Source organism: Pistacia vera, unplaced genomic scaffold (genome assembly GCF_008641045.1).
Source record: "Pistacia vera cultivar Batoury unplaced genomic scaffold, PisVer_v2 Contig272, whole genome shotgun sequence".
Taxonomy (NCBI): Eukaryota; Viridiplantae; Streptophyta; class Magnoliopsida; order Sapindales; family Anacardiaceae; genus Pistacia; species Pistacia vera.
Genome location: NW_022196082.1, coordinates 599,308 through 627,113, shown reverse-complemented (window position 1 = coordinate 627,113; position 27,806 = coordinate 599,308). Strand labels below are relative to the sequence as shown.

Sequence of the window (27,806 nt, the reverse complement as noted above, 5' to 3'; positions counted from 1 at the left end):
AAGGTTGTAGAACAGTCGAGTGTAAATAGGTCTTTAAGACCAAGCGCGACTCTAATGACAATATCGAACGGTACAAGGCCAGACTTGTTGCCAAAGGTTTTAATCAGAAAGACGGTGTTGATTATAACAAGACTTTTTCGCCAGTTTCCTCAAAGGACTCGTTTAAAATTATTATGGCAATAATAGCTTATTATGATCTAGAGCTTCATTAAATGGATGTGAAAACTGCCTTTCTGAATGGGGATTTAGAAGAAGAAGTGTACATGGAACAACCTGAAGGGAAGGAACACGTGGTGTGTAAATTAAAGAAATCTATATACAGATTAAAACAAGCTTCTAGACAGTGGTACCTCAAGTTCAATGATACCATTACTACTTTCAGATTTAAGGAAAACATTGTTGATCGGTGTATATATCTGAAGGTCAGTAGGAGCGCATTTGTAATTCTAGTCCTGTATATTGATGACATTTTGCTTGCTACTAATGATCTTGGCATGATGTATGAAACCAAGAAGTTTCTCTCTAAGAACTTTGAGATGAAGTATATGGGTGAGGCATCTTATGTGATTGGAATTGAAATTATCCGTGATAGATCACAAGTATTGTTGGGATTGTCTCAAAAAGCTTATATCAACAAAGTTCCGGAGAGATACAAAATGGATAAGTGTTCTGCGAGTCCAGTTCCAATTCAGAAAGGTGATAAGTTGAGCCTTAAACAATGCCCACAGATTGAATTAGAACGTAAGCAAATGGAGCATATTCCTTATGCATCAGTTGTCGGAAGTTTAATGTATGCTCAGACATGTACCAGAACAGACATTAGTTTTGCGGTCGGTTTGCTGGGTAGATATCAAAGTAATCCTGGAATGGATCATTGGCGAGCTGCAAAGAAAGTTTTAAGATATTTACAAGGGACGAAGGATCATATGCTTACCTATAAGAGATCCGATTATCTTGAGGTAGTTGGATATTCAGATTCAGATTTCATTGGTTGTTTAGACACCAGGAAATCCACTTTTGGCTACGTATTTATGTTAGCTGGAGAAGCAGTTTCATGGAAAAGTGCAAAGCAGTCTGTCATTGCTGCTTCCACTATGGAGGCTAAGTTTGTGGCATGCTTTGAGGCCACAGTTCAGGGATTATGGCTGCGGAATTTTATTTCAGGACTTGGGATTGTCGATAGTATTGCCAAGCCGCTGAAAATTTATTGTGATAATGCTGCAGCAGTTTTCTTTTCTAAAAACGACAAATATTCAAAAGATGCTAAACATATGGAATTAAAATACTTTGCCGTTAAAGAAGAAGTTCAGAAACAAAGAGTGACTATTGTATCGGTCCTCCAAGATGTCAGGTGGCGACTTTGGGTTAATTCAATCTGGACAAGGTAGTTTGCATGACCTAGGTTAGGTTCGTGAGCCCGGATCCATATGATATGGATTGTTGGGCCTTGTATGTTGAGCCTTGGCTTGACTTGGAACTCATTTGCTGGACACTTGTCTTGAGCCTTCATCTAACTTAGTCCTTAGACCTTATTTGTTAGACCTTCACTAGACTTGGTCCCTAGACCTCGTTTGTTGGACCGAAGGCTTAAGTCTTGGGTTTTCAACATGATTTTTTGCCTATACAAGTATTGATAGTTTAATCTAGATTTAATTTAATTATTGATACCAATAAAAAGAAATAATTTATTGTCATAGCCATAAGCCTACAGCCTCAAATAATTATATAAAAAAAAAAAATCCTAGAAATTACAGTTCAACTAAGAAGTATTATGAGCTCTTATGTAAACTTGGGCTTAACAATTTTAAAGAAACCATTATAGAAGAAAGTTTTGACATATTCCAGAATTTTATATTTTTAAAATAAAAAGTTTCAAACATTTCACAACCTTGTTAAAAAGAAAATTTTTAAAAACACATCTTATTATTAGGGGTGTTCATAACTGGTTAACCCTTTTTTTTAACAGAATAGGTTTTTTGGTTCAGGAATTTTCTTGAACCGAAACCAAACCAATTAAGAGGAAAACCAGTTTTTTCGGTTAACCTAAAAACCCGTTAACCAGTTATGAACTGATTTTCCCTTTAACTTATTTTTTATTTTGTTTAATTTCGTTTTCAGCTTCCATATGAATATGTTCCCCACCTTACTTGGTTTGAATCTCACACTAAATTCTAAAATCTGTGTTTGTGTATAAAAAAAAAAAAAAAAAAAAAAAAAAAAAAAAAAAAAAAGAGGAGAAATGCATAAAGGATGAAGAGTAAAGAGAAATAGATTTAAGGATTTAGGGTTTTTTAATTTTCAAGTGAAAATCGATTTATAAAACCGAATCCGGTTAACCAGTTTTATAAATTCTTTAAATTTGTAACCGAGCCGGAAATTCAGTTTATGTATTTCCTTGAACCAAAATTGAACTGGTTTTTTCAGATAATATGAAAACCAGTTACCGGTTCGGTTTGGTTTTTGCATTTTTTTAACACCCTTATTTATTATACGTTAAAAAAAGTCTTCCCATTTTAATTAAATATCATAAACATAATAATTTTGATTATTTAAAATACAATGATAATATAAAAATTACTTTCGCGACATGTATAAGAATAACATGATAAATCAAAACCGACTCCACCATTTATTAACAAATTACAACCCAAGTAAAACTCAGTAGACATAGACCCACTCGAAAGGGCCTGTCATAGGATTCATAGCTGATGGTATTAAGGGCCTGGATATTTGTTGTACAGTGCTCATGCTTAATGTCTTATTGGCGCTAATTAAACTACCATAAAATGAAAACAAAAATTGAAGTTTGGATTTAAATTTTTCATAAAGAAAATAATGGAGGAATTACATTTTAGACTTCTTAGTTTATGCTTCAAAAATTGCTTACTTTGGTTTCAGAAACTGATAACAATCCCCCAACATTAATTATTGTCTATCTAATTTCATTTGAAAATACGATTTTCACCTTTATATCAGTATTAGAAAATTTAAAAGGGATTATTTGCAGGTTTGTATATGTATTAGGCAAAATGACCATTAATTTTATAACTGAATTCTAAAGTGGGGGTAACAGTAGTATTTACTAAAAGGGAAAATGTCCTTGAGAAATAGGCAAGGGTCAAAATTAATTGGCACAGAAGATTTTGAAACAATAGACGTCTCTTCTGCTTACAAAATTCCACCACAAGGGCGGAAATGAGGGTGCTTCATTTTGGATTGTTATACCCATTGCCCATTAAACTCGATTTGGGTCCATGGGTGGCCCATCAATTTTATTGTCCCTTCATCTGGAACCCATCAATGGACCAAAACAGCTGGCAGGATTAGAAACGATGGACGGGTATTGGTTTACCAAGAATGACCTTGGGTAAATATAAAATCCTTAATGGGCCTCACTCTAACTTTTGTCTTTTTCCGTCCTTTATAACTTGGACACCACTGGCCTTCGAACACGTGTTTTGTTTTGTGTTTCACTTGAACCTAAAATCATATCAATCCCCATTTTGAGGCTTATAAAGAGTATAAGTGGGCCTTAAATAATACCGCTTAATAATTTAAGAAAAAATAAACTTTACAAAGTCTAAGCAGGTAATGGTTGACCATACCAATCATCATTGGCGGTCTGATAGTAAAAAAGTAAAAAAAGCTTCTATAAGTTCTTGAGTTCGAATCCTTCCAAGTTTTAATAGGGGTGGTCACTGAAACTCTTACCGGTCTGACAATTCCAGGGTTTCAGAGAATTAATTGAGATACGTGTAAAAATGGTTGAGGTACATACAAACTGACCCGAATACTGTACGATGATCAAAGAAAAAAAAAATGGTTGATCTACTATCTTGGTGGAATTAAATGGATCAAAATTTAACCAAGACGTACCCAGAAATGGTACACAACCAAAGTGGACCTTGATCTTATATTTTGGACCATTACAATCGGGCCCATTTGAGACAAATATAGTAAAACTAAAATAGAATTATTTGAGGTGTCTTCAATCTTTACACTCCCCACCACGAGGGGTGATATGATCTAGCCGACTACCCCAAATTGCTACAGCTTATTCTGATGATGAAATGAGATGAGGGTTAGGGTTTCGAAGAGGCGTAGAGTCTCCAAGTTGTAATGCAAATTGCAAAGGCATTGAAGTGGACTCAACAATCACTTTCAAGCTAGGCTGGACTGAGTCGTAATCCCAGATGCAATAAGGGCAAGCTGCATGGCTTGGTTGGGGTTGTTTGATTTGAATTGCTAGACCAAATTATTAGCAAAGAAATTCCAAACTCCAGGCCCTTTGATGTGTACACTTACTCTAGTCCATACTTCATTATTATCCATCATGACCCACTTGCTTATACCAAAGACAAAATCAATACAAGCACTAAGACTCGCTTATATGGGTCCTCCTTTCACTCTCAGTTTACAGAATTCTAGTGCGACTTCTATGTTGTCAAATTCAAATGAATAATTTCGCAACTTGATATACAACTTTAAATATAAGTTGTACGTACGACATTTTTTAGTCATATATAGTTGACTATATCTCTATTAATTAGAATCTCGATTTTAGTTGATATTCTGTTTATAAATTGACATGTCATAGCTTCCATAGGATAATATTATTGAAATTTTGACCTAGAAATCCGAATATAAATCCTAATGTTAATTCTATTTTGTAAATTTTTCATTGTCAATACATATATGTGCGCGCCAATATGGTTTATGACCTAGAGTACATATATTTATTTATTTTTTCAATGTATTTTTATGGTTTACTTCTGTTCTCGATATAACATTAGGGACATAGTTCAGTATTCTGGGCCAATATGTGCGCCACTTCTAGCTAGCTTGAGTTACGTATACTTAGTATTCTAGGCCAATATGTGCCCTATAGATCGATTAATGTGAATGTTGAGAAGAACTAATCTGAATTCTGAACCATGAAAGGGGAAGTGAATCTAAGCACAAAATTTGCTATCTATATAACGTTAACTCAAAGGGATATTAATGTATCTCCTTTGGCCAGTTTTTCACCAAGATATGGAATGACTCATGAATAATACTCTTTTTTTCTCCTCAACTTGCAAGTAAATAATTATTAGGCGTCCAAAAAGGACCAAGGAACCTGAAAAATCACTCTTTGTCCTGCTTTTATGAAAAAATGAAGAAATATTGTTATACACGATTGTAGAAATCATTAACAATCTAAATTAAAAACAAATATCCCCGTTATTATCATTTGTAAAGGGTTCTTAATTATCTTCTATAAATATCTCTATCAATGTGAATTGTGATCGAAATTCAAAGAACTTAATTTTCAACGCATGCGCCATTGTATCGATCATCCTCATCATTTCCACATTAATTAGTTCAAGCACAAAAATCTTTGGATGAGGACTAATCAACAATTTAATAATGAAGTTAGGTTCATCTAATCCCGCAGCCTCCTACTTCCATGCAAAGACGTACACGCAGCTTTTGACTTTTGGTTACGTAATTACCTATATTATCCACCATGGAGAAAATTTTGCGATGTTACATTGATTACACATAGCACATCGACGTTGAATAATTCTGAACATAATTGAATTACTTTCACGACTTACAATCAAGTCAGTGGTTGAAAAAAGCTTAAAGCTCGATCTGATTGTGCAGAGAAGACTTGGGTTTCACTCTAGGTTATCTAGCTGTCTGGAATTTACGTGGTCTGACTCTACAAATTTAGTAAATAGAGTTGGTGTGCATGGTTATCGATCGTTGACTTATATGTGTTACAGAAGCATCAATTTCAGAGAGAAAGACAAAGAGATGATTCATGAAGAGATGAAGATGAGAGTGAGTGGGGCCTACGTTATTGAAGAAAGGAAGCAAATGAACCATGGCCGTGTCTCCTAGGAAGAGTGTGAGGAATGGACTAACGTGAGCATCATGTTAGTTGTCACCAAGGTGTGAATATGGTCCCTGAAGCTACATTAATTCTGCATTCATGTGTTTAATTGGCTGTGGTGGGGGCAAGTAAACGAGGGTTTCACATGCCCTAATAACCCTTATTCTACTACAAACCACGTGGCCCCCCTCAATTATTCTGAAAGTAGTTCGCTTCATATAATCTAAACGCCCTAATATGAATCTCCTAATTCTAGTTTTACATATCAAATGGAATATGGTGCTGAGGGTAGAGGACAATAGTTTGATATTATATATATACATGTCATCGACAAACCAATATTTTTCCTGCCGTTAAAAACAAATTTATGATCATCTAATACACAACACTCCATGTACGTCATTTACTGACTATTAATCTCAGGTTGTGAATGAATATTACATGATTAAATAGAGATTTCCCATCCTGTCTTCACCTGTCGTCCCATAGCTATGATCACAAATTATTTCAATCAGATCATTAGCCATAGGGGAGGACCCATTTGTTGCATGGTAAGAAGTAACGGGGACCCCGTTGTACGACTTGTCCATGGATTACAAAAGAATTAAATTGGATTATTAGTTATTGCCACTATAAATTTATATAATAGGACTTTTTGGTACCCAATATCTGAAGACGTTTTAATCATACTATCAGACAAAATTTTGCTATAAAAGTCACTTTCCAATTTGACAATCCACTTCTTTAGGTACTTAACAGATAAAATAGCTAGTGTAATTTATATATCAATAATTTCTCCATCCAATTTAACCATATCCAATACTACAAATTTTGTTTCGCATTATATCCCAAGAAAAATAGTGCTCTACAGTAAAGTCCCAATTATTTTCGGCCTTCGAATAACAGCTTTCAATTTAATTAATTTTACCATAAATAAACACAGTTTTCTGAATGTTGACTAATTAATTTTGTTTAATATTAAGCTCCTCTATCATCAATAATTTAACCCTCTCTAATAATGCACACTTATAATTAACTCTTATCTCTACACCTTGATATTAATGGTAAACTTGCTACCAACACGAAATTCCTAATTTTAGATTTCGGAAAACACGTTGAGCTTGATTAATTAATTCAACCCAGAAAACAGTAGGTATATGAGCGTAGACTCCAGTGGACAAGAAGTACCATAATTGGGCGCCTTCAAATTTGATTTTTGTGCGTAATTAATTCCTAGCTTCTATTTCTGAGGCGTCACGTGGAATTTTGTCTATAAAACTTAAGTGCTTATTGAGACTAATATCTCTGAATGGTCAAAAAGAGATTATGACCTTGTACACGTCAAAAGAAAGAGGCCAGGTGGTAAGTTTTAAGGGGATTTTCTAGTAATGAATTTGAAATGGCCCCGCATGCAAACTACCGGGAAATTATATATATTTCATTATTTTGTAGTCTTGGGGTTATTTCATAGCTGTTTCGTTTAAGTGTACTGTAATGCAATTAGAGACCCACATAAACTTCAATCTCCATTAAGGACCAAGAAAGTTAAACCATCCTTAGCTGTCTCTCACTTTTCATTGATTCGAATGCGATAAAGTAAATTAAAATTATGTTAAAAAGTGAAGAAAAGGTCCTTTAAATCTGGGAGCGGACTCTTACCAGTTACCACCTTCACCTAACCTTTGCTAATTTGTTCATGGAATACACAATTGATGAAAACACGACCAGTTCCTTTTGATAGCACTTTTTATAACAAATAAAAAAACCTTTTATTATAATCACTTTCATGGTGAAGTTTATGGTTTTCCATGACTTCTCTTCTTCACGTAATCATGGATGTTTAGAATGGGACACATCGAAATCTGGGAGCCAAAACAAAGGGCGGAATTAGAAGTTGTTAGTAATAATTGCTTTTCTTTGATATATATATTTATACTTCTCAAATCTCACCCACTCAGAAATCTCAGTTCCTGTTCTTTTTATTTACTTTATCATAGAGGAACAAATCAAATATCTGTATATAATAAATATTCATCAATCTCTACTGTTCATTTAGTTGGCGATGTCATGTAACACGGCTATTATTTTTCATATTGGATGAATATTACGGCACTCTATTTATAGGGAAGCCAAACTGATTGGAAATTTTGTTAGTTTTGTACTAGACATAGTGAAAGACCGAGAAAGGCAAATCCCACATAAATGATAATGAATATGGTTTCACCATTCACACTGTCAATACTCGCATTATAACTCTAATTAGATAACTTATCCTACACGGTTTTGTCAAAGTTTTGAATATTTACCATGTTTTCATTTCTTTGTTCCCACCGGAGATTTACTTAAACGTTTGACTTCAAATTTTTTATCAACATTAAGAAATGGAATATAATTATCAAACTAATGGGAGAGAAGGTAAAGACTAAAGAGAGAGAAAATGGCCGACATGGGCTAACGTAGCTAGGGAGCATATGGACCAGGGTGCACAGTTTAGGGTCCAAGTTAGCATGGACTTTGTGGGTCAGTCTAGCCATTTTTAATGAGATTTGTCTCGGTTTTGTTTGCTAAACACTAATACAACATTTCTCTCTTTGTTTCGTTCTTTTCCTTCACTAGCAGTAGCAGCAGTATAAAATCTTTAAAAACTACACTCTTAACACGCGACTTTTGGTTAGTGTAACATACCTTAATAATTGGACAAGAACTTGGAGTGTAGAAGTGTGTCATACTACTGTCGGGCGGTGACAAAGCGCGTATAGTTTAACATTTTCTCTCATAATACAAAATAAAGAAAGATGTCTGGTATGGTTAAAAGTGTCTTTCTCAATCAGTCTTTGGCCACTGCTTACTTACAACAACTATATATATTCAACATTTGTAATAGAGTTCTGCACTGCAAGTCTGCAACCCACCAACCATCTTTAAACTTCAATCCAATACTTCTTTTCTCTTTACCAATCTCTCTCAAATATATTCTCTCATCCTCTTGGCTTCTGTAGCTTCAGTCATATACTCTTTTGTTAACTTAACGGAGACTGAAAATGAAGCTGTTGTCTAGAAAAGCTACGTGCAATTGTCATGGTCAAGATTCCTCATATTTCCTAGGATGGCAGGAATATGAGAACAATCCTTATGACGAGGTTAAGAACCCTAAAGGCATTATTCAGATGGGTCTTGCAGAGAATCAGGTAACCAAACTTACTAAATACAGTACTTTACTGTAAATTGTAAGTTTCTTGAATGTAGTATATAATCTGGAAACTTGAGTTAACGTTTCCTTTTTTGATATTATTTGCAGCTCTCTTTTGATCTTCTTGAGTCGTGGCTCGCTAAAAACCCCGATGCAGCTGGCTTCAAGAAAGATGGACAGTCCATATTCAGAGAGCTTGCTCTTTTTCAAGATTATCATGGACTCCCTTCTTTCAAACAAGTAAGAACAAATCCTCACTGAATGAAACCAAAAAAAAAAAATATTACTTTCACATCTCTGTAATTTGTGTATCTAACTCTTCTTTGAATACAATTATGCAGGCATTGGTAGACTTTATGTCAGAAATTAGAGGAAATAAAGTAACTTTTGATCCAAGCAATCTTGTGCTCATCGCCGGGGCAACTTCTGCAAATGAGACTCTCGTGTTTTGTCTTGCTGAACCCGGCGAGGCCTTTCTTCTTCCCACACCATACTACCCTGGGTACGTATCTTTTTAATTACTTTTCCTGTTACTAAAATTTCAAGTAAATATCGTTTATGCATGAAATGTACGTTACTGATATTGTTTTTAATTCCTTGCAGATTTGATAGAGATCTTAAGTGGCGAACTGGGGTTGAAATTGTACCAATACAGTGCACAAGCTCAAATGGCTTCCAAATTACTGAAACAGCTCTTGAAGAAGCTTATCAGCTAGCACAAAAACGCAACCTAAAAGTTAAAGGAGTCTTGGTCACCAACCCCTCTAACCCATTGGGCACAACAATGAGCCACACAGAATTGAACCTTCTTGTCAACTTCATTTCTGCCAAAAATATTCACTTAATTAGCGATGAAATTTATTCCGGGACAGTTTTTAGCTCACCAGGCTTCATTAGCATCATGGAAATTTTAAAAGAAAGGAGCTTTGAGGATACTGAAGTTTGGAACAGAGTACATATTGTGTATAGTCTCTCAAAGGATCTGGGCCTCCCTGGTTTTCGAGTTGGTGCAATTTATTCCAACGATGACATGGTTGTGGCTGCAGCCACAAAAATGTCCAGCTTCGGCCTAGTTTCTTCTCAAACTCAATATCTCCTCTCAGCCATGCTTTCCGACAAGAAGTTCACAAAGAACTACATTTCGGAGAACCAAAAGAGGCTTAAACAAAGACACAAGAAGCTCGTTTCAGGCCTTGAAAAAGCCGGTATCAGCTGCCTTAAGAGCAATGCCGGTTTATTTTGCTGGGTTGACATGAGACATCTTTTGAGCTCTAACACATTTGAAGCAGAGATAGAACTCTGGAAAAAAATCGTTTATGATGTCAAGTTAAACATCTCTCCTGGTTCTTCATGCCATTGCACCGAGCCAGGGTGGTTCCGAGTTTGTTTCGCTAACATGTCAGAAGAAACTCTAAAGCTCTCCATGCAACGTTTGAAGGCTTTTGTGGACTCAACCACGAAAACCAACCATCAATCCATAGAAAATTCAAGAAGAAAGTCCCTCCCCAAGTGGGTTTTCCGGCTATCGTTCGACGACCGTGAAACCGTTCATGGTGAGCGATAGTCTGGTCCGTCGTGTGAACATACTTTCCATGGCAATTTTTTCCAACTATTTTTGGTTGAGTCTTTTTTTTTATTTATTTAAAAAAAAAAAAAATTAGAAAGGTGCACTCGGTCCAGAAGTCAATGTGGATTAGAAGTGGCTTAATTTAGTCCCATTTTGTAATTGTAATACTGAAGCTCTTACCTTGCATGAAATCTTCTTCAAAAGTTCAAATAACATTATAATGTAACTCTCCCTGATTAGTATATTAATTGTAATGATAAATATTAATCTTCTTCCTTTATTTTATAAATTTATGTGTTATGAACATTATTTATTAAATTCCTTGCAATAGTATGTGGCAACGTAAGACGCGTAATGTTACTGGCAAGAATAAACGGATAGAGACGGTGACTCAGGCTGCCGACGTCGGCTGGTCTTGTGTGTCAACCGACCTTTACATATAATCATAAGTAAGTACTGTATTTTTTGTGACTCTTCACGTTGTTTAAGCCGTATGAGAAGGAAACTCTTAAATCTTAATATAAATAATTATAATTATATGGGGATTAATTGTTTTCTTGTGGATCAGAAACCAAAGAGTCAAAAAGCATTTCTGTTTTAGTTAGGGTTTAATTTTCAAGATGTACATTCCTATTTTGGGTTTGAAACAAAGCCATGAACGAATATGTGATAAAGACTTTTACACTTACAAACTTCTATATCTCTCTTCAACTAGTAGAAAGAGTGTAAATTTAGTTTGTCTGGGGTGGTCAAATTATTCGTCACCTACTACGCCATCAGAAAGGATTAGAAAGAGTAATTTACAAGAAATTATAAAGTTTAATGCTTTTTGAACTTTCTAGGATTATTAATTAAGGGGGATTAAAAAGTTTTTCTTCTTGTAGAGTCTACGACTACGCGGTTTTTGCCAAAGACTGCTTGCGGATAAGAGTTAGTTTTGGGAGACAAAGCATGGTCATAAGTAGTATTCAATTATTTACAAAGTGCTTTTCCTGTTAAGAGCTTCCTCGAGTTTTATATAATTAACGAATTAAAAATAATTAGATAGCATGTGTTGGGTTATTTGGAAAAGAATAGAACAAGGATTCTATTCTCAATATCTTTTGGGAGTAATTGAACATGATTAGTTTATTTGCATGCATTATCTTCAGTTTGATATTTTTATTTAATTAGTTAGCTATTAATCTCTCTCTTTACTGGGATCATTAGTATAATCATATTATTATTTTACCAACCAAATCACATATTATGATGTGTGATATGTTTATTGGTATATGCGTATCATAATTAAATAATTTCAAAGAGAGAACTACTCTAGTTAATAATATATTGCATGTGCTTCCGTCATAGTAGTGCGGATTCAATTACGTTATATATGCTAATCATTATTGAATATTATTTATGAATCTTGGTTCAACCCACAAAATCATTTTATGTTTTATATATTTATTTACTTTTTGATGATGATGGTATGTTGTTAAACATATTGTATAACATAATATAGTATAACTATATATTATCTGTTTTTTAATGCAATTTACGATGAAAGAATGACAACAATCTCTCCTTAATTACACACAATCATCGTATGTACCTTGATTTATGTATAGTACAAAACGCTGTGTGATATTAACGAGAAATTTAAGGACCTTTTGATTTTTTGATTTTGAAAATTATTCTAAAACTCCAAAAGAAAAATTGTTTTCTTCACTTTTCATAGTTTTTTTTCACTTTAAAAAAAAAAAAAAAAAGTCTTCAAATATTATATCAGATAGATATTGAGAATATTGTGGGTACAACTGACTGAATTTTTAGATTATATTACAGAGTAAACGACTTTTTCCCACGCAAGGTTTGCCTTAATGACATTTTCCCACCCAAAAAGTTTTAAAATACCACTTTCTCAACCAAAGTTTATATAGTACCCAAAATACACTTCACTCTCTCAGTTGACATTCGACAAGTTATCAGGAGCCAGGGTAAAAGAGGTTTTGTAGAGTGAAGGTCGGTGGATCAAATAGTGGTGACCAATTGAATATTCACCATCGAAAATCAACTAAGAACAAGAAATCATAGATTTGTTGTGGCCAACAATCGACGAGAAATCAGGTTCCGGAGTGAGAGGAGCTTTGTATAGGGAGACCGCAGGTTCAAATGGTAGTGACAGAGAAAAATTTTGCTGCCAGAATCGGCCGGAATTGGCTTTGGGTAGTAAATGAATATTAACTTTGGGTGGAAAAGGGTCATTAAGGCAAACATTGGGTGGGAAAAAGCCGTTTACTCTATATTATAAACGAAAATTAATTTGCTATGTTCAGAGTTCATTTAGATATGATCGATGAATTAATGGTTAATTAAAAAATATGCAACTTGTTAAGATATATTGAAAAATATTCATTTCAAACTGAATCTAAACTTGAGCTTTTTAAAGTTATGTATTATTGGTACAACACTCTTATTATGATGTATTTTTCAATCAATAATTTATAAGATTTGAAGAATTTAATGATTTATTTATTTATTATTCTTATAAGGAGAAGATCTTCAGTTAAAGAAGAGATCTAATTAATATCTTTATAGAGCTTAATTAGTTAAACAAATTGATGATTTGGTGAAGTCATGCACTCATACTCTATAGTTAATTAATATTACACCTACCTACCATTCATTTATACTATTATTCTATGCCTAAATGGTATATAAAAAAAAAAATTATGAGCACTATATGCTTGATGCTTCCTTATATTAAGGCAAAGTGATTCCACCGACCAGCAAAACTTCTCGATTTATCAATGAATTAATTAATTATCACACAAATTATTAGGATAATCTAAATCTAAATCTTAAGAGAGCTAGTTTGGTTATGTGTTTCCAAAGAGTTCTAAGTAAATACTAAAAAATTATAAATATTATTTTAAGATTTATTGTAATTTGATACTGGAAAATTATATTAGAGAGACGTTTCACAACCCACACTGGGTCTGCTTTAATATCACACGGATATGGTTTCTCACCCCCTAAGGTTTGGATTTCAGTCATTTACATCCTATAGTTATTAAAAAAAAATGTTTCTCACCTCCCCTCATATCAAAAATCGTCCCATAGAGCCGTTAAGTAACGACCAAAAGAAAATAACCAAAGTAAATGTGGAGTGTCATTTTATTGAGGCCCAAACATTAGGGAGGCGAGGAATAGTAGCCCCACAGATAAAAGTCACAATTTACCAATGTTTTATTTTCAGAAATTTTAATTTCATGTTCTGATAATTATTATAACTTTTATCCATTTGATGTTTTAATTTTCCCAGTTATTTTAATATTGAAAACCAATTGAATCGACCCCATAAAATTCATATCACGCTATCGCACGGTAATTTACCCTTTTTTTTTGGGGAAAGCAACAGAAACTATTTTGTACTTAATTAAATTGTAGACTACTTGGTAATATATTTTTTTGAATATCACGAATCATAACTGTAACTACCCCTCTTGGTCTCTTGCCTGTTTTTTGAGACCAATAAGTCCACTCCATGCCATGTGGGTGGACAATATATAACAATCTCTGTTGAAATATAAAACTAATTATGAAAGAGAAAAAAATAAATAATGAGAGCTCAATCGTTTTTCAGTTGCAATAAATAAATAACTACATGATATTTTGTTTTATTTTTTTTTAATTTAATATTTATTACAGCCTATTAATTTCTATTTAATTTCCGCAATATGCGGCTATATATATCCTATTAAAACTGCCCATGCCTTGCATGTGATGAAGTGTTTGTAAGTTGGATAATTAAATAAAAACAAAAATGGGAATTTCGGTCGTTTCCATTGTTTTTTCTGTTACTTTTTTTTTTTTTAAATTGGTTGACAAGGGTATTCGTCAATTTATTACTCTCAACTAATTTTTCTAATCCTAAAGTTAATGGCAGATAAACCTCAAATATCACTATTAGCATCCGAGAAGAGACAACTCAAAATATTTAAATATAATCCAAAGTCTCTTATCAACCATTGGACCACCCAAAGGTGCTTAGAATTTAAGTGTTATATTACTTAGATATATGAAAGTCCAAGCTCCTTTTTATATAAGATATAAATTAGCTTAGATTTAGCACATAGTATTGGTCCCTCATGCATATTATAATGTTGTGAGTGATATACATATATCTTTCAATCAGATTATGTCAACACGGTTTTTGTTAAATTAGTTTCTTCAATGCATCGGAGATTAGGGCGGCAGGTGGGTTGATTTTATGTGTTTCAAGTTTGGAGTATCCTAAAGTTAAATTCTTTTATTGTATATATTTGTGGTTGCTTCAGCACACATTACGTGCGAGGGTTAGTAAAAAAGATTTATAAAGGTCATTACTTGAGATTGATTAAAGCACTTTTAATTATAAAGCATTTTTAAAATTTTTCTGGTACTTTTTAAATTACATCAAAGTATGTGTCTCTGAAATGTTTAATGCAAGGACTTTCGTAAAGGTTCTTTTACAACTTTCGATTTTTTTTTTTTTTTTTTTTGGGTTATTCCCGAATATCAGTGAAATAAAGAATACAAAGAAAAGAGGAAACCCTCGAGCAGAATCATCTTGGACAGGCCCAAGAGAGAAACACTAAGAGGCACAATCTTCGATTTATCAAACATTTGAATGAGCAAAGTAAATGATTTTTTTTGGAATAAAAACATTTTAAATTCTTTTTGAAAGAGTATTATCAAGTATTCCCATATATTTTTCTAGTGATGGGAGACCGCAAAGTATTTTGGCCAATCCAAACGACGTTGTTCTATTTATTGTTGACTGAGTTATATATAATATTATCAAAACATTGTTTGTAGTACGAAGGCTGTTTCTACAAGTCTCAGAAATTTTTTGTGTTCATACTTGGGAGAATTATTATGATTTTAGAGAAGAAGAGAAGAAATATCCTTTTCAAGAAATCCAATAGAACACAAACTACTTATACGCCTTTAGCTAAGAAAAACAGGCAACATGATGACAAGTTAGTATAAAAGTTGTTGATTAAATATTGTCTTTTCATGAAGACATTGGAAAAAAAACTCACAGACACATGAAAACAACTGATTTAGAAAGCTTTGTTCCGCAAGTGTTTGCACGCAACATCAATTAGACCACTAATCTCTCCTCTAATGTCTTCATTATACGTAATAAGAGACACTGACAAGACAGCCAACTATATATAGGCATTCATCTAAGCCAATATCACATAAACATTTCATCGAACAAATCTATATCTACTATTATTTTAATATTTGCGAGAATTAAAGGCATGAATTGGGCAAACGCGTTCATGAAAATCAAGAGAAGAGAAAAACAAAAGTACTCGTGAGTATGGGATCATGGGAATCACATGAGGGGGGCAGGGAGGCACATGCTAGGGAACATGAACACCTGCAGAAGCACAAAATTTGAATGCGTGTGAGAGGTAGGGAGAAGAGCGCTTTGGGTAAAAGGGTATATATGCACACCCTTGAGTGATGCTACGTTTATGGAACAATATGCCCATTTCAACAGACTCGTTGCCTCCTCTCCCTCCGTGCCCATACCAACAAATTCTAGTATCCTCAAATCGGGCTCCACTTTATATTGTTATTGTTTTATTTGAATTTTTATTTGAATCATTGTGTAATCACTGATGTGAGGTTTTGGTTTTTTTCTTATATATATTCTTTTTGTCTCTTGTTACTGCCTAATACAAATATATTATGTGATTTCTACCAACTTGTGTTTTAATTTTTCTCTTTTTTTTTTTTTTTTTTTTTTTTTGGTGGTCATTAAGTATGCGCTTTGGTAGTAATTTTATAGAAATAAAACATGTTAACATGCTATAAGTTTAATAATATTATTCAGAGAAAACGTTGTGTAGAATGCTTATATAAACTATTAAAGCTTTTTCTATAAGTAGTGCTTAGCTCGTGTGTTTAATTTCCTTTTGTAATTAATAACAATATTGAGTGTGAAAAAACATTTTGTATTGGATGGATATATATTACAACCCCACTAACTTGTATTTGGTTTTAAGCACACGGTACTACAAAATATAGTAATTAAAACGTAATTTTAATCGTTTTAAGAAGTGGTTTAGATTGTATTTGTAACTTCCCAAGTCCAAAATCCCACTAATTAGAGTAACCAAATACGAAATATGCACATGACAAATACATTTTGAAGCCTTAAATCCTGAGGGATGTTGAGATTCTGCACACATATGTTATAATGAGTACAGACAGCATTAAGCATATTTGCATAACATTTTTCCTTTTTGCCAATCTCTGTGTAGCTTTTAGCATGCCGCATTGCCACCCGTTGAATCCACGGATAAAGTAAAAGAAGAACAACTTAAATTTTATTTTCCAAAGTAAAAAATCTGAACTAATATTTGACACGTAAAGTTTGATAGATTTTCTCACAGTCGCTGGAAAGGTTGTCTTTGAAAAATAGGGAAGGGCTCTTAATTAAACGATAGTATAATGACTTTTGACGAAACTTTTCCTTTTTGTTCAACGATCTTGCTGTTTACTGACGAACATTGGCAACTTAAATTCAAAGCGTGTCAGGTATGTTTATGTCATTTGAATAAATACGTTTACTAAGCACATAATATTTTCGCCACATTTTTCATAATATGATAGTAATAAAAAGAAAGACTGAGGTGCATAGTTGCAGATCTACGACCCAAGTTTAGTTATTTATGCAGGAAAATAATGGTGGTTAGCTGCAAAAATAGAACTCCGAGTACTTCACTGATTGCGTTTCGTGTATGAGAATTGAGAACATAATCAAGAGAGGATCAAGAATTAACATTATGTATTAAAACCTTGTTCTGAAACTAAAACTATAAGTCAGTTTTAAAGTTGAATATTCATTTTAAATCATAATATTCGATCGGTTAGTTAATTGTATAATTTTGTAACTTATGTGTGAAAAATCTAGAGTAATACGAATCAAGATAGAAAACACATACAAATATCAATCAAGTAAAGAGAAAGAAATATACACGCGATTTACCTTGATTCGTCCAATTAACAGACTACATTAAGCAAAGTCAATATTATTGAAATACTGTCTCACCTCTCTCGTTACAATGAAAATAATTTATCTTATGATTTGCTATCACTCACATACAAGAGAAAAATATATAAGTTTGTATAGTATGTTTAAAGAGTAAAACATAATATTACAATGATCCCTTTTTACTAAGCCAAAACCCAATTAAGAATTAAATGCTTAGAAAAATCCTTTAACGGCTCTTCATGAAATGCATCTACATGGCCTGTTATTGTTGAAATGATCGACAACTCCAACAATGTGGTGTTTTATAACAGGAAGATATCAAAAATCCATGTGAATGTCAAGCGATATTAGAATTCTAAAAATCTTAAAACCATTAATACTGTTCTATTTTTATTATTAGAATGATACTTATTTCATGGAAGGCATTACGCTTTTGGAATGTTTCTTCTTCAGTCTTATCCTAAATTATAATGGTGATGGTAATAATAATAGCTAATATAAATTTTTATTAATTTAAAAATAATGGTAGTGGTGTCATTGTGGTGATGGTGATTGTATTAAGAACCTTTTAGTTTTCTATTTGGTTAAATTGTGAGCCTTGTTTAATTTTACATGACAAAGACAATAATAATGATGAAGATGGTGGTGGAGTAGTGATAATAGAGACATTGATTATATAGTAACAATGATGATGGTGATAAAAAATGGTGACAGTAATAATATTGATTGTGCTATATAACCTTATAATTCGGTACATGTTTGGGCCAGGAAAATGAACCAAATGAATAGATACTCAATCGAAGCCGAGCTATGTTAAAAAAAAAAGGTATAAAATTTGGTGCATGTTTCATGCAAATGCAACCCAACCATCCCATCACACTCGATGACACTCTCAAAGGAACAAAAATAAGAAAGAAAAATTTGATATATATATCTAAAACCACTTTGGGGATCGACGATTCTTCCATGAAACATCATTAATTCAAAAGTTAAAGGGCCGGGGTTGGGGTTGGGGTTGGACTTCATGGGGATGTGTCGTCGTCTATTGTTTAAGTGACCTCCTTTTTGAAACTCTCCCAACATTAGCTTTGTGTATTGCTTCCAAAGCGGTGGAGAAATCCCTAATATCCCGCACAAGTGTCATTTGGGCATCTCAAAATTTCGACCGACCTTGACAAATTCATGTCCTGTCTTATTTATAGACCAACTTCCACCCCCACCACCCCCAAAACTTATTAAAGATAATCGGCCCAAATTAAAAGCATTGCTTCATGTGATCATTTTGTATTTGCTTTCTTCTCTATTCATTGTTGGTGGTGGATCTTGTCCATTTACGATTGTCTCATATCAATCTATGTATGTATGTATGTATTCCACTACAATCCAAAAAGTTGTGTTTCTTAATTTATCACAATGTGAAACAGATGATTTCCTGGTTCAAAATTTATACAAAATAAAATAAAATAATTGAATATTAAAATTATTATGATATTAATGCCGACAGTTTGAAAGTCAGATCACTTTATATTTTATTTCGTAACCTTTTTGTGGATGGTGGTCTAATTTCCATATAATAAATTATGAGAATCCTCCACTCTCCATGCCTCTTGGTGGCAGCATTAGCAACAGCAAGTGCTGTATGTATACACAAATTTTGTGCCGACAAAGCTAACAAATCTGTATCTAATTTAATAAATCAATACATATCAACTCTTTCTGTCACTAATGAAAAAAATTGTTTTTCTGTAAGATTATTATTAGTATTTTTTTTTTTTTTTTTCTACTTCATTTGAGGCCAATTAGTTAATGAATTATAAAGAGTTGCAAAGTAATCCTTTCCCCTGCCACAAATTTTCTGGGCAGATATTAGGCTTGTCTACTAATTGGGCTTCCGTTAACTTTAGGGTGCTGCAAATTGCACTCTTCTTACTAAGGCCCAAATTCTTGAAACTTCGCCCCAGCCTCCATGTCAATTAGCGTATTCGCCAGTGGGCTCAACTAGTTGACCAAATTTCCGATGTTAAATGTCCTGATCTTTCTGTTACAAAAAATATTTTGGGCTAGGTTCTGTCAGGAGCTTATGTCCACCCAGTAAAATAGTTTGGAACAAGAGATAGTTAAGGCCCAGATATAAGTAAAATTTGAACTTCGCTCTCCTACTTAAGCAATTTTAAGTGATAAAAACAGTGTAAATGTTATCTAGAATTTTTATTTTTTTACATTCAACTAAGTTGTCCATCTTTCATTTCTTGAGAGCAGTTTACCCTAAAAAATTGTTTTATTTTCTTGTGTCTTTTGGAGTAACATTAGGGTCCATACCTGGTGAATTTCGAAGTAAAGTGAGATAATAACGACATTTATAAGCACGTATTCCACATCCAGACACCAATAATTAATGCTTACTGACTCACTGCTTGCATGCTCGATCGCCTTCAGTTTATTTTAATTTTTAAGTTAAGCTGTTAAGAAATAAGAAGAGAGATTAAAGAATATCCAATCATCCTCTTATTTCTAGGCTATTAGAGCAGGAAAAGTTCTTTGTTCATTTACGTACAAACATATATTAATTAGATAAAAAAAATTATACTCTGTTTTATTAATCCAAATACAAACAGCAGCCAGAAAGAAAAATACATTGAAAATGTTTTAATTTAATGAAGTATCATTAGCTTTTCAACAGCCAAATCGAGAACAAAATATTGCTGACTTCTTCTTCCTGGAAAAAAGAATAATCAGGGACATTTATCTCTTTCCCACCAGTTGTTCAATTAATAAAAAAATATTTTTTCTAACTTTCAAGATGAAAATACCTTAGAATAAAGAAACCATTATTGTGCTAGTGAGTGTCACTATCACTTAATAAACAAATAAGTATTGATTAATTAAATTAATTTGAAAATGCAAAAAAGTTTGAAAAGAAGGTCGAGCTAGCTCTCTGGCTTTTGTCGCGGCATGCATGACCAGAAGGCCATACTCAACGTTTCATTTGGTGTTTAATATGGTCAAGGCATCGACAGAATGTGGCCTTTAAAAGTAACTTAAAATTTTTGAAATTTTGGTCGTATTCATAGAGGCTCTTTCTATGTTGCTGCTTCTTGGCGAGGATGCTTCCTCCTCGCTTTAACAAGATTAATCACTTAACAGTAAGCTTATTGGCAATTACAATATACTTAATTGTCATTGGGATTGTTAGCGTATATTCGCAATTGATTTGCTAACATGCCTCTATATATATACCTCTCCAAAGCTTATGATAAAATATACAGATTCTCTAAGTATACAAACATCCACAACATTGAGATGCAGTGTGGATCTTGGACCTATTTTTGCATATTGAGGGTAAAACTTTTAATATACCCTGATTGAATTGCAATTCTTTTTCCTTTTAGTAATATTTTCTTTCATAAATTAAAGAAACTGCCTGGATAACAACTTTCCTCCAAATTTCCAGTCTATCTAATTATTATATCTCACCCAGCAAATTAAATTATGAAAAAAGAATGAAATACCAGATTGTTCATTTGATATATATAACTCTTATGTATGTATGTCTTGGAAAAAGAATTGAAATTAGAAGAAAAATTTAGCCCAGATAAATATTATTTGATATACACTATGTAGCCATCTCTTATTGTCTTTTGGCCTTAATCAAAATTATAGATTATGGCATATAATCTATACATATATATGTTCCTCTGATATTCTGATAATGTATTCTCTTAACGAAAAAGAACATAGAAATTTTGACAGTATTTTCTAACTCGGCAGGCGCCAAAGTTGGAGTTCGATGTAGCAGATACTCTTTGACATTATTCGGTGAGCTCCTAGCGTGTGGTATGGAGTTCATTATTGCTTTAATTTTCTCTTCTCATGAATTGATGTCACAGCTTACAACAGATTTCAGATTAACATTTTATATATTAATTGGAACTTTATATATATATAGGTAAGTCTTTATTGGGTCATGTACAGTGCCAAAACTTGAAATTAATTATCTGAAACTATGTAGTCTAGTTTGGAGTCATTCCATTACACCTAAAATATATTAGTTTTGAGTAATACTACATTTACACCATTTTCATTACACCATCACCATTTTACTAATAATAATTTTATTATAATATTAAAAATTAAAAATAATTAAAAATTTATGTAGATGTGATGTATGCCATATAATGATGTAATGAAAATGATGTAAAAGGTGATGTAAAGCGAGCATTACTCATTAGTTTTATATTCTTTATGCATGCCGCCTTCATATAATCAAGGCTTTCTGGGCAAGTTCAATGTTCAGAAATCCAGATCATGTTAGTCATGGGATTGAAACGAAAACACAGATGAATTGCATGGAAAAATATGCACTCAAAGGTTACGGTGGTGGGTCTCAATTAATTGTTTATTGAAAATGTTATTGTTGTTTATATTATATTGCCATCAGCTTTCTTTGAATTTTGTATCCTTGCTGTTTGTTGAGAATGTTTGGAGCGTTAACAAGAATTGTTTTCAGTCATTTGTATTTGTCTGCAACCTTAAAAGCAATTTCCCAAGATACTGATCTCACAAACAACTGTGAACGTAATCCATCAATACATATTTAGATAATATTTTTAAACACTGTATACATGTGTCCAGATTACCACTTGCCTATCTGGTATCTCAGTTACAATATATAAATCATTTTTATTTTCATCTACAATTTGGAATCCGGCCTCTAATTAAAATATAATTTACTAATTAATTAAATGCAACTTACGGTGGATTGGAGAATACTATTGGTACGTATTGTGTTTATATAAAGTTGAATGTCTATGTAATATTACTCCGTGTAAGAATAAGCTTCATGTAGTCATAAAAAATTATGATCACAACTTGGACTACGTATAAGTAATAATAAATTTTACATTATAATAAGTTATAATTTTTCTAGGTCCCGTCTTTAGGAACTTGCCGTTACATAATTATATGTATATTACAAAAAAAAAAATGTCATATTATATTAAAGGTTTAAAATGAAATAAAATATTTATCTAAAGTTGTTTGGGACAATGATTTATGCTTTAAAGTTGTTACTATATTTTTTATCTTGTGGGTCGTAATAAGCCATTAGCATAGACACCTTCTTGTTGAAGTCAAAATATTTCTAACTCTCAAGTATGTGTTAGAGTTTCTTGGCACGAAACTTTGGTATTTCCGTACTATCATCCTTAGTATTATCTCCTTCCTCTTCTTGTCTAATTTCATTAATAATTTATTCTTCAATTAAAACATACACGACTTGTTACTCATTTGGATGATTGACAAAGACATTAATATTCATTTGATTAGTGTAGTGAAGTTGTCGAATTTGATCATTTAATTTTATAATGACTCTCTGATATCCATTTTCGTACTATCCTAATGTTACTAAAACAATGAATTGAAATCCTAATACTACTAAAACATGAATTATAAAATAAGAAATCAAAATAATAATTTTTGAATAAAAAAATAATTCTTGTAACTACATTTTTATTAAGTTTTTATAACATTTTCGTAATAATAAATTTAGTTGGTCCTAACATTATGATTATAGAGAGGTTCTACTGTATTTAGTAATGGTTTATTAAAGTAGTTAATTGAAAGATTTTTATTTTTATTTTTTATTTTTTAGTTTTAAAAATTGGTTGATTTTATCTTTCCTATTCAATATAAGGAAAAGTTATGCTAATTCTAGATGAAAGTTAAATGAAATGCAGATGAAAACGTAAGGAAGGGGATTATATATCATTGACGATAACTAACATAAAAATATTCTTATTAGCATTTATGCTAATATAAAATTATTCATTGATTTGAGAGTCGGCATTGGAGACTTTTATAGCTAGCTTTACACACATATATGCAGACAAATTCAACTTAAACAGTTCCAAATCATGTCAAGTACCAAGTGTAATTTAAATTGAACTACTATAATATAAAACAAGGGAAGTCAAGGTGTGAAAATTATTAATTTGATTTAACTTGTACCAACTACATGTGGTATTTTAATTAGTCAATATTTTGACCCCAGAGTCATGAGAAGAAATCTAAATTTCAAATACCAATTTTTAGTTTCATTTTTTTTCTTCTCAAATTAGTGAATAAACCACAAAAGCTCGAGCAAGCCTACGTTCGAAGGCATGAGGAGATAAAAGTTAAATGTTTGACAATAAACAGTGCTGATGCCTCTAACAAGAAAGGAATTTTGATGACATCGTGATTGAGAAGCTATGGTTTCATGTGATCAATAGTGATGAAACCCAAATCAACGATTGTCGTATTTGGTTGACAAAATCATCGAGACACATATATAAAGGGTTGAATAAGTAAAAAATTAATCACGCTGATGAAGTGAAGAGGGGTTATGATATATGATCATGTGGTTGATATCAGCGAAAACGTCGAAATGGGTGTAATTGTTTTGTGATGAGAAGAGCACGGTGGTGGCTGATGTCTATTGACTCAGGATGGCCTACGTGATTGAAGGTTGATAGTAGATATGACAGTGTTCACACTTAACCTAACTTCGAAATCACCAATAATATTTACAGATATAGGGCATAATACGTTCTTAAATTGCATCTTTACCTTACTATTTTCAACTACAAAATGACAAATTATATTGAAATATATAAATAACGGAATAGTGAAATGTAATACTTCTTAGAGAAAAAAATGAAGTTCTTATCCATTAAGTAAAGTAAATTAATGATTTTTCGGACCAACTAAAAGATAATTACATAAACCAAAAATAATTTTGTTATTAATGCGTGATTTTGACATCAACAATCTCGCACGTGCAAAGTGCTAAGAAAGTCTTAAAAATTACACGTGAATGATTATGAGAGTTAATTATGGTGTAGAGATTATATATGTTTGCAGAAACATAAATAATAAATTGACAAGAGATATTTTTATAGTGGTTCGGATGCTTAAAGCGAATCTTACATCCATTGTTGTTTTATTATTTTCTGACAATTTTTCTGATATTGCCTATAAGGTAAACAAAAAGGGAGAAATGTTTTAATTACAGAGAAAAAATAATGGTTGAAGCTCTCGTTTGTGCCCATCTCTCATATGTCCAACCCTCTCTTTTGCGAAAAAAGATGCTCATTCATACCTTTGAGGTCAATGCAATAAGTGTTTTAGCAAGTTGTTTTGACATGTGAGGACCACTCCTTAATCCTTATCTTAAAATGGGATAGGATTAATATAAAATATTTTTTTGAGGCTGTTTGAGTTTTGACAGTTAATACCGCTTTGTCTTTGAGTGTTTGTTAAACTCTAATTGGTAATGCTAACATCAGTGTGTATTTTTGGCACAGCACTTGTAATTAGGGATTTCGATGATTATTGTGTGAAGAATATTGGTGGACTAAGCATTCTTTGAAATAAGGCTATGCATTTATGCAATCAAAAATGGCGACAGAAACAAGAACCTATAACAGAAGTCAAAACATGTTTATCGAGCACTCAACAACCTGCTGCCTTGACTCTTAAATGTTAATAGTAATTCATGTCACCAGTACTAAACTACTAATCACTTATAACAGGAATTAGGATGATTTTATTTTTTATTTTTTTGTACATTTAGGCCGCCCTACATTATAGCCCGGAGAAAAATATATACCAACGGATTATCATTTATAATCACCAGAACCTCAAACTTATAATATTTAACATTAAATTAGAAATACGAAAACCTTACATATATATTTGTTCAATAGGAGTGATAATTTGGTCTGTATATCCATAAACTCGTAGATTCTTACTCTAATGAAACGTGTTCGGGTACAAAATACATAGATACATCACGAGTGTAAGTGTTATTTTTCTTTTGTGGTACGTTTGAGTCAATCATATCCATTTGATACATGGATTAGTGGATACCAAGCCTTAATGAAGGTATAAAACAAAAGAGATATATAGAGCCATGATGGATTGAGATGAATTAATTAATTCTTACTTTTATAATGAATCCATAGTCTTGAATTAGATAGGCTTCTTTCAAAACCTAACCAATTGCCATTCCGCCTTGCAAAAATTTGGTCCCTCCCTGTGCTAAATGTTAAATATACAGTATACCAATTCTGTTTATCAAACATTTGCCTGTTCTTGCTGTATCAGTTATCTCTTATAATTACTTATATCCTCCAGTTACATCGTTTATCTACCATCAGATTTGGGAAGATTTGGCTGAAATTAACAAGTAGGTATCAGTCTTTGTCAAACTTATGCATAACAGTTGTCGAAAAGCTGAAACTTGTGTAGTTTTTAGAGAGGCCGTATTAAGACAATAATAGTTCTGATATAGACACTCTTTCCATCGTTCTTTTAAAATATTTTTGCCTCATTTAATTAATTAATAAAGAGTGTAATTGACTTGGAAAAACTTGTTCCTGGATTTTGCTAAGGCAAGCGACTTGGGCTAATTTGTTGAGCTTAGTGCTTTCCTCTTTTGACTTACGAGTGTAGACTTATAATATGCTGCATATAATTGAATTGCTTTCTCTTAAAATATTATGTTTTTCATAGAGTTGACGTATTCCTTTGTTCACGGGATTTCTAGATCTAATAGAACTGAATTGTAGAAAACAATATGCGAATAGTAGTTGGGGTTTAGTTTCTTTGATGTCCAATTAATTAAAAATCGTGGAAAAAGAAAATATACCACAAGCATATTTATGAAACGATTCCAATATTGCAATTACAAATCCCTGGTTCTAGACTTGCTAGTACAGACCAGGTTCGATCAGCTTTAGATTTTGCTTCAAGAAAGCAAGCAATGCAACCAATTAATAATTGGTGATATAAATGCATAATATATATAAGAATAGTGGAAGGTCAACCATTAATTTATGCCTAATTAATCTTCTTAAAAAAGCCATTCAATTTCAAGTTGTGTAACAGAAATTGGTGTACATAATCTTGACCTTCCATATATAATATCGACTCTAAAATGAGATTTGATGTAAACCTACTAAATTCATGCATATATATAGGGAAACATAATCTTGGTTTTATAAATTTGAAACTACTTATACTGTAGTATTTATTAACTTTATTAATAATATATGCTTAAAGCATGCAAATTTAGCGCCCATACCAACAAATTCTAGTATCCTCAAATCGGGCTCCACTTTTAGATTGGTATTGTTTTATTTGGAATTTTTATTTGAATCATTGTGTAATCACTGATGTGAGGTTTTGGTTTTTTTCTTATATATATTCTTTTGTCTCTTGTTCTGCCATAATCAAATATATTATTGATTTCTACCAACTTGTGTTTTAATTTTTCTCTTTTTTTTTTTTTTTTTTTTTTTTTTTGGTGGTGGGGACATTAAGTATGCGGCTTTGGTAGTAATTTTATAGAAAAAAACATGTTAACATGCTATATAGTTTAATAATATTATTCAGAGAAAACGTTTGTAGAAATGCTTTTATATATTACTATTAAGAGCTTTTTCTATAAGTAGTGCTTAGCTCGTGTGTTTAATTTCCTTTTGTATTAATAAACAATATTGAGTGTGAAAAAACATTTTGTATTGGATGGATATATAATACAAACCCACTAACTTGTATTGGTTTTAAGCAACCACGGTACTACAAAATAGTAATTAAAACGTATTTTAATCGTTTTAAAAGTGGTTTAGATTGTATTGTACCTTCCCAGTCCAAATCCCACTAATTAGAGACCAAATACGAAATATGCACATGACAAATAACATTTGAGCCTTAAATCCTGAGGATGTTGGATTCTGCACACATATGTTATAATGAGTACAGACAGCATTAAGCATATTTGCAAAACATTTTTCCTTTTTGCCAATCTCTGTGTAGCTTTTAGCATGCCGCATTGCCACCCGTTGAATCCACGGATAAAGTAAAAGAAGAACAACTTAATTTTATTTTCCAAAGTAAAAAATCTGAACTAATATTTGACCGTAAAGTTTGATAGATTTTCTCACAGTCGCTGGAAAGGTTGTCTTTGAAAAATAGGGAAGGCTCTTAATTAACACGATAGTATATGACTTTTGACGAAACTTTTCCTTTTGTTCAACGATCTTGCTGTTTACTGCGAACATTGGCAACTTAAATTCAAAGCGTGTAG

General features: G+C 32.4%; 1 protein-coding gene across 1 annotated transcript; it reads left to right on the top strand.

Annotated features, from left to right (window-relative positions):
- Positions 1–8,922: 8,922 nt before the first annotated feature.
- On the top strand, positions 8,923–10,635 carry LOC116133680 (1-aminocyclopropane-1-carboxylate synthase 3). Its single transcript, XM_031419365.1, has 4 exons — positions 8,923–9,069; positions 9,180–9,311; positions 9,413–9,573; positions 9,675–10,635. Exons 1-4 carry the CDS (start codon positions 8,923–8,925, stop codon positions 10,633–10,635), a joined length of 1,401 nt encoding a protein of 466 aa, XP_031275225.1.
- The last annotated feature ends 17,171 nt before the right edge of the window (positions 10,636–27,806 follow it).

Excerpts from the sequence above, each read along its gene's own strand:
- LOC116133680 (XM_031419365.1), top strand. The coding sequence starts at position 8,923 with ATGAAGCTGTTGTCTAGAAAAGCTACGTGCAATTGTCATGGTCAAGAT. Across the intron at positions 9,312-9,412 it reads GACTCCCTTCTTTCAAACAA|GCATTGGTAGACTTTATGTC; the intron begins GTAAGAACAAAT and ends ACAATTATGCAG. Across the intron at positions 9,574-9,674 it reads CCCACACCATACTACCCTGG|ATTTGATAGAGATCTTAAGT; the intron begins GTACGTATCTTT and ends AATTCCTTGCAG.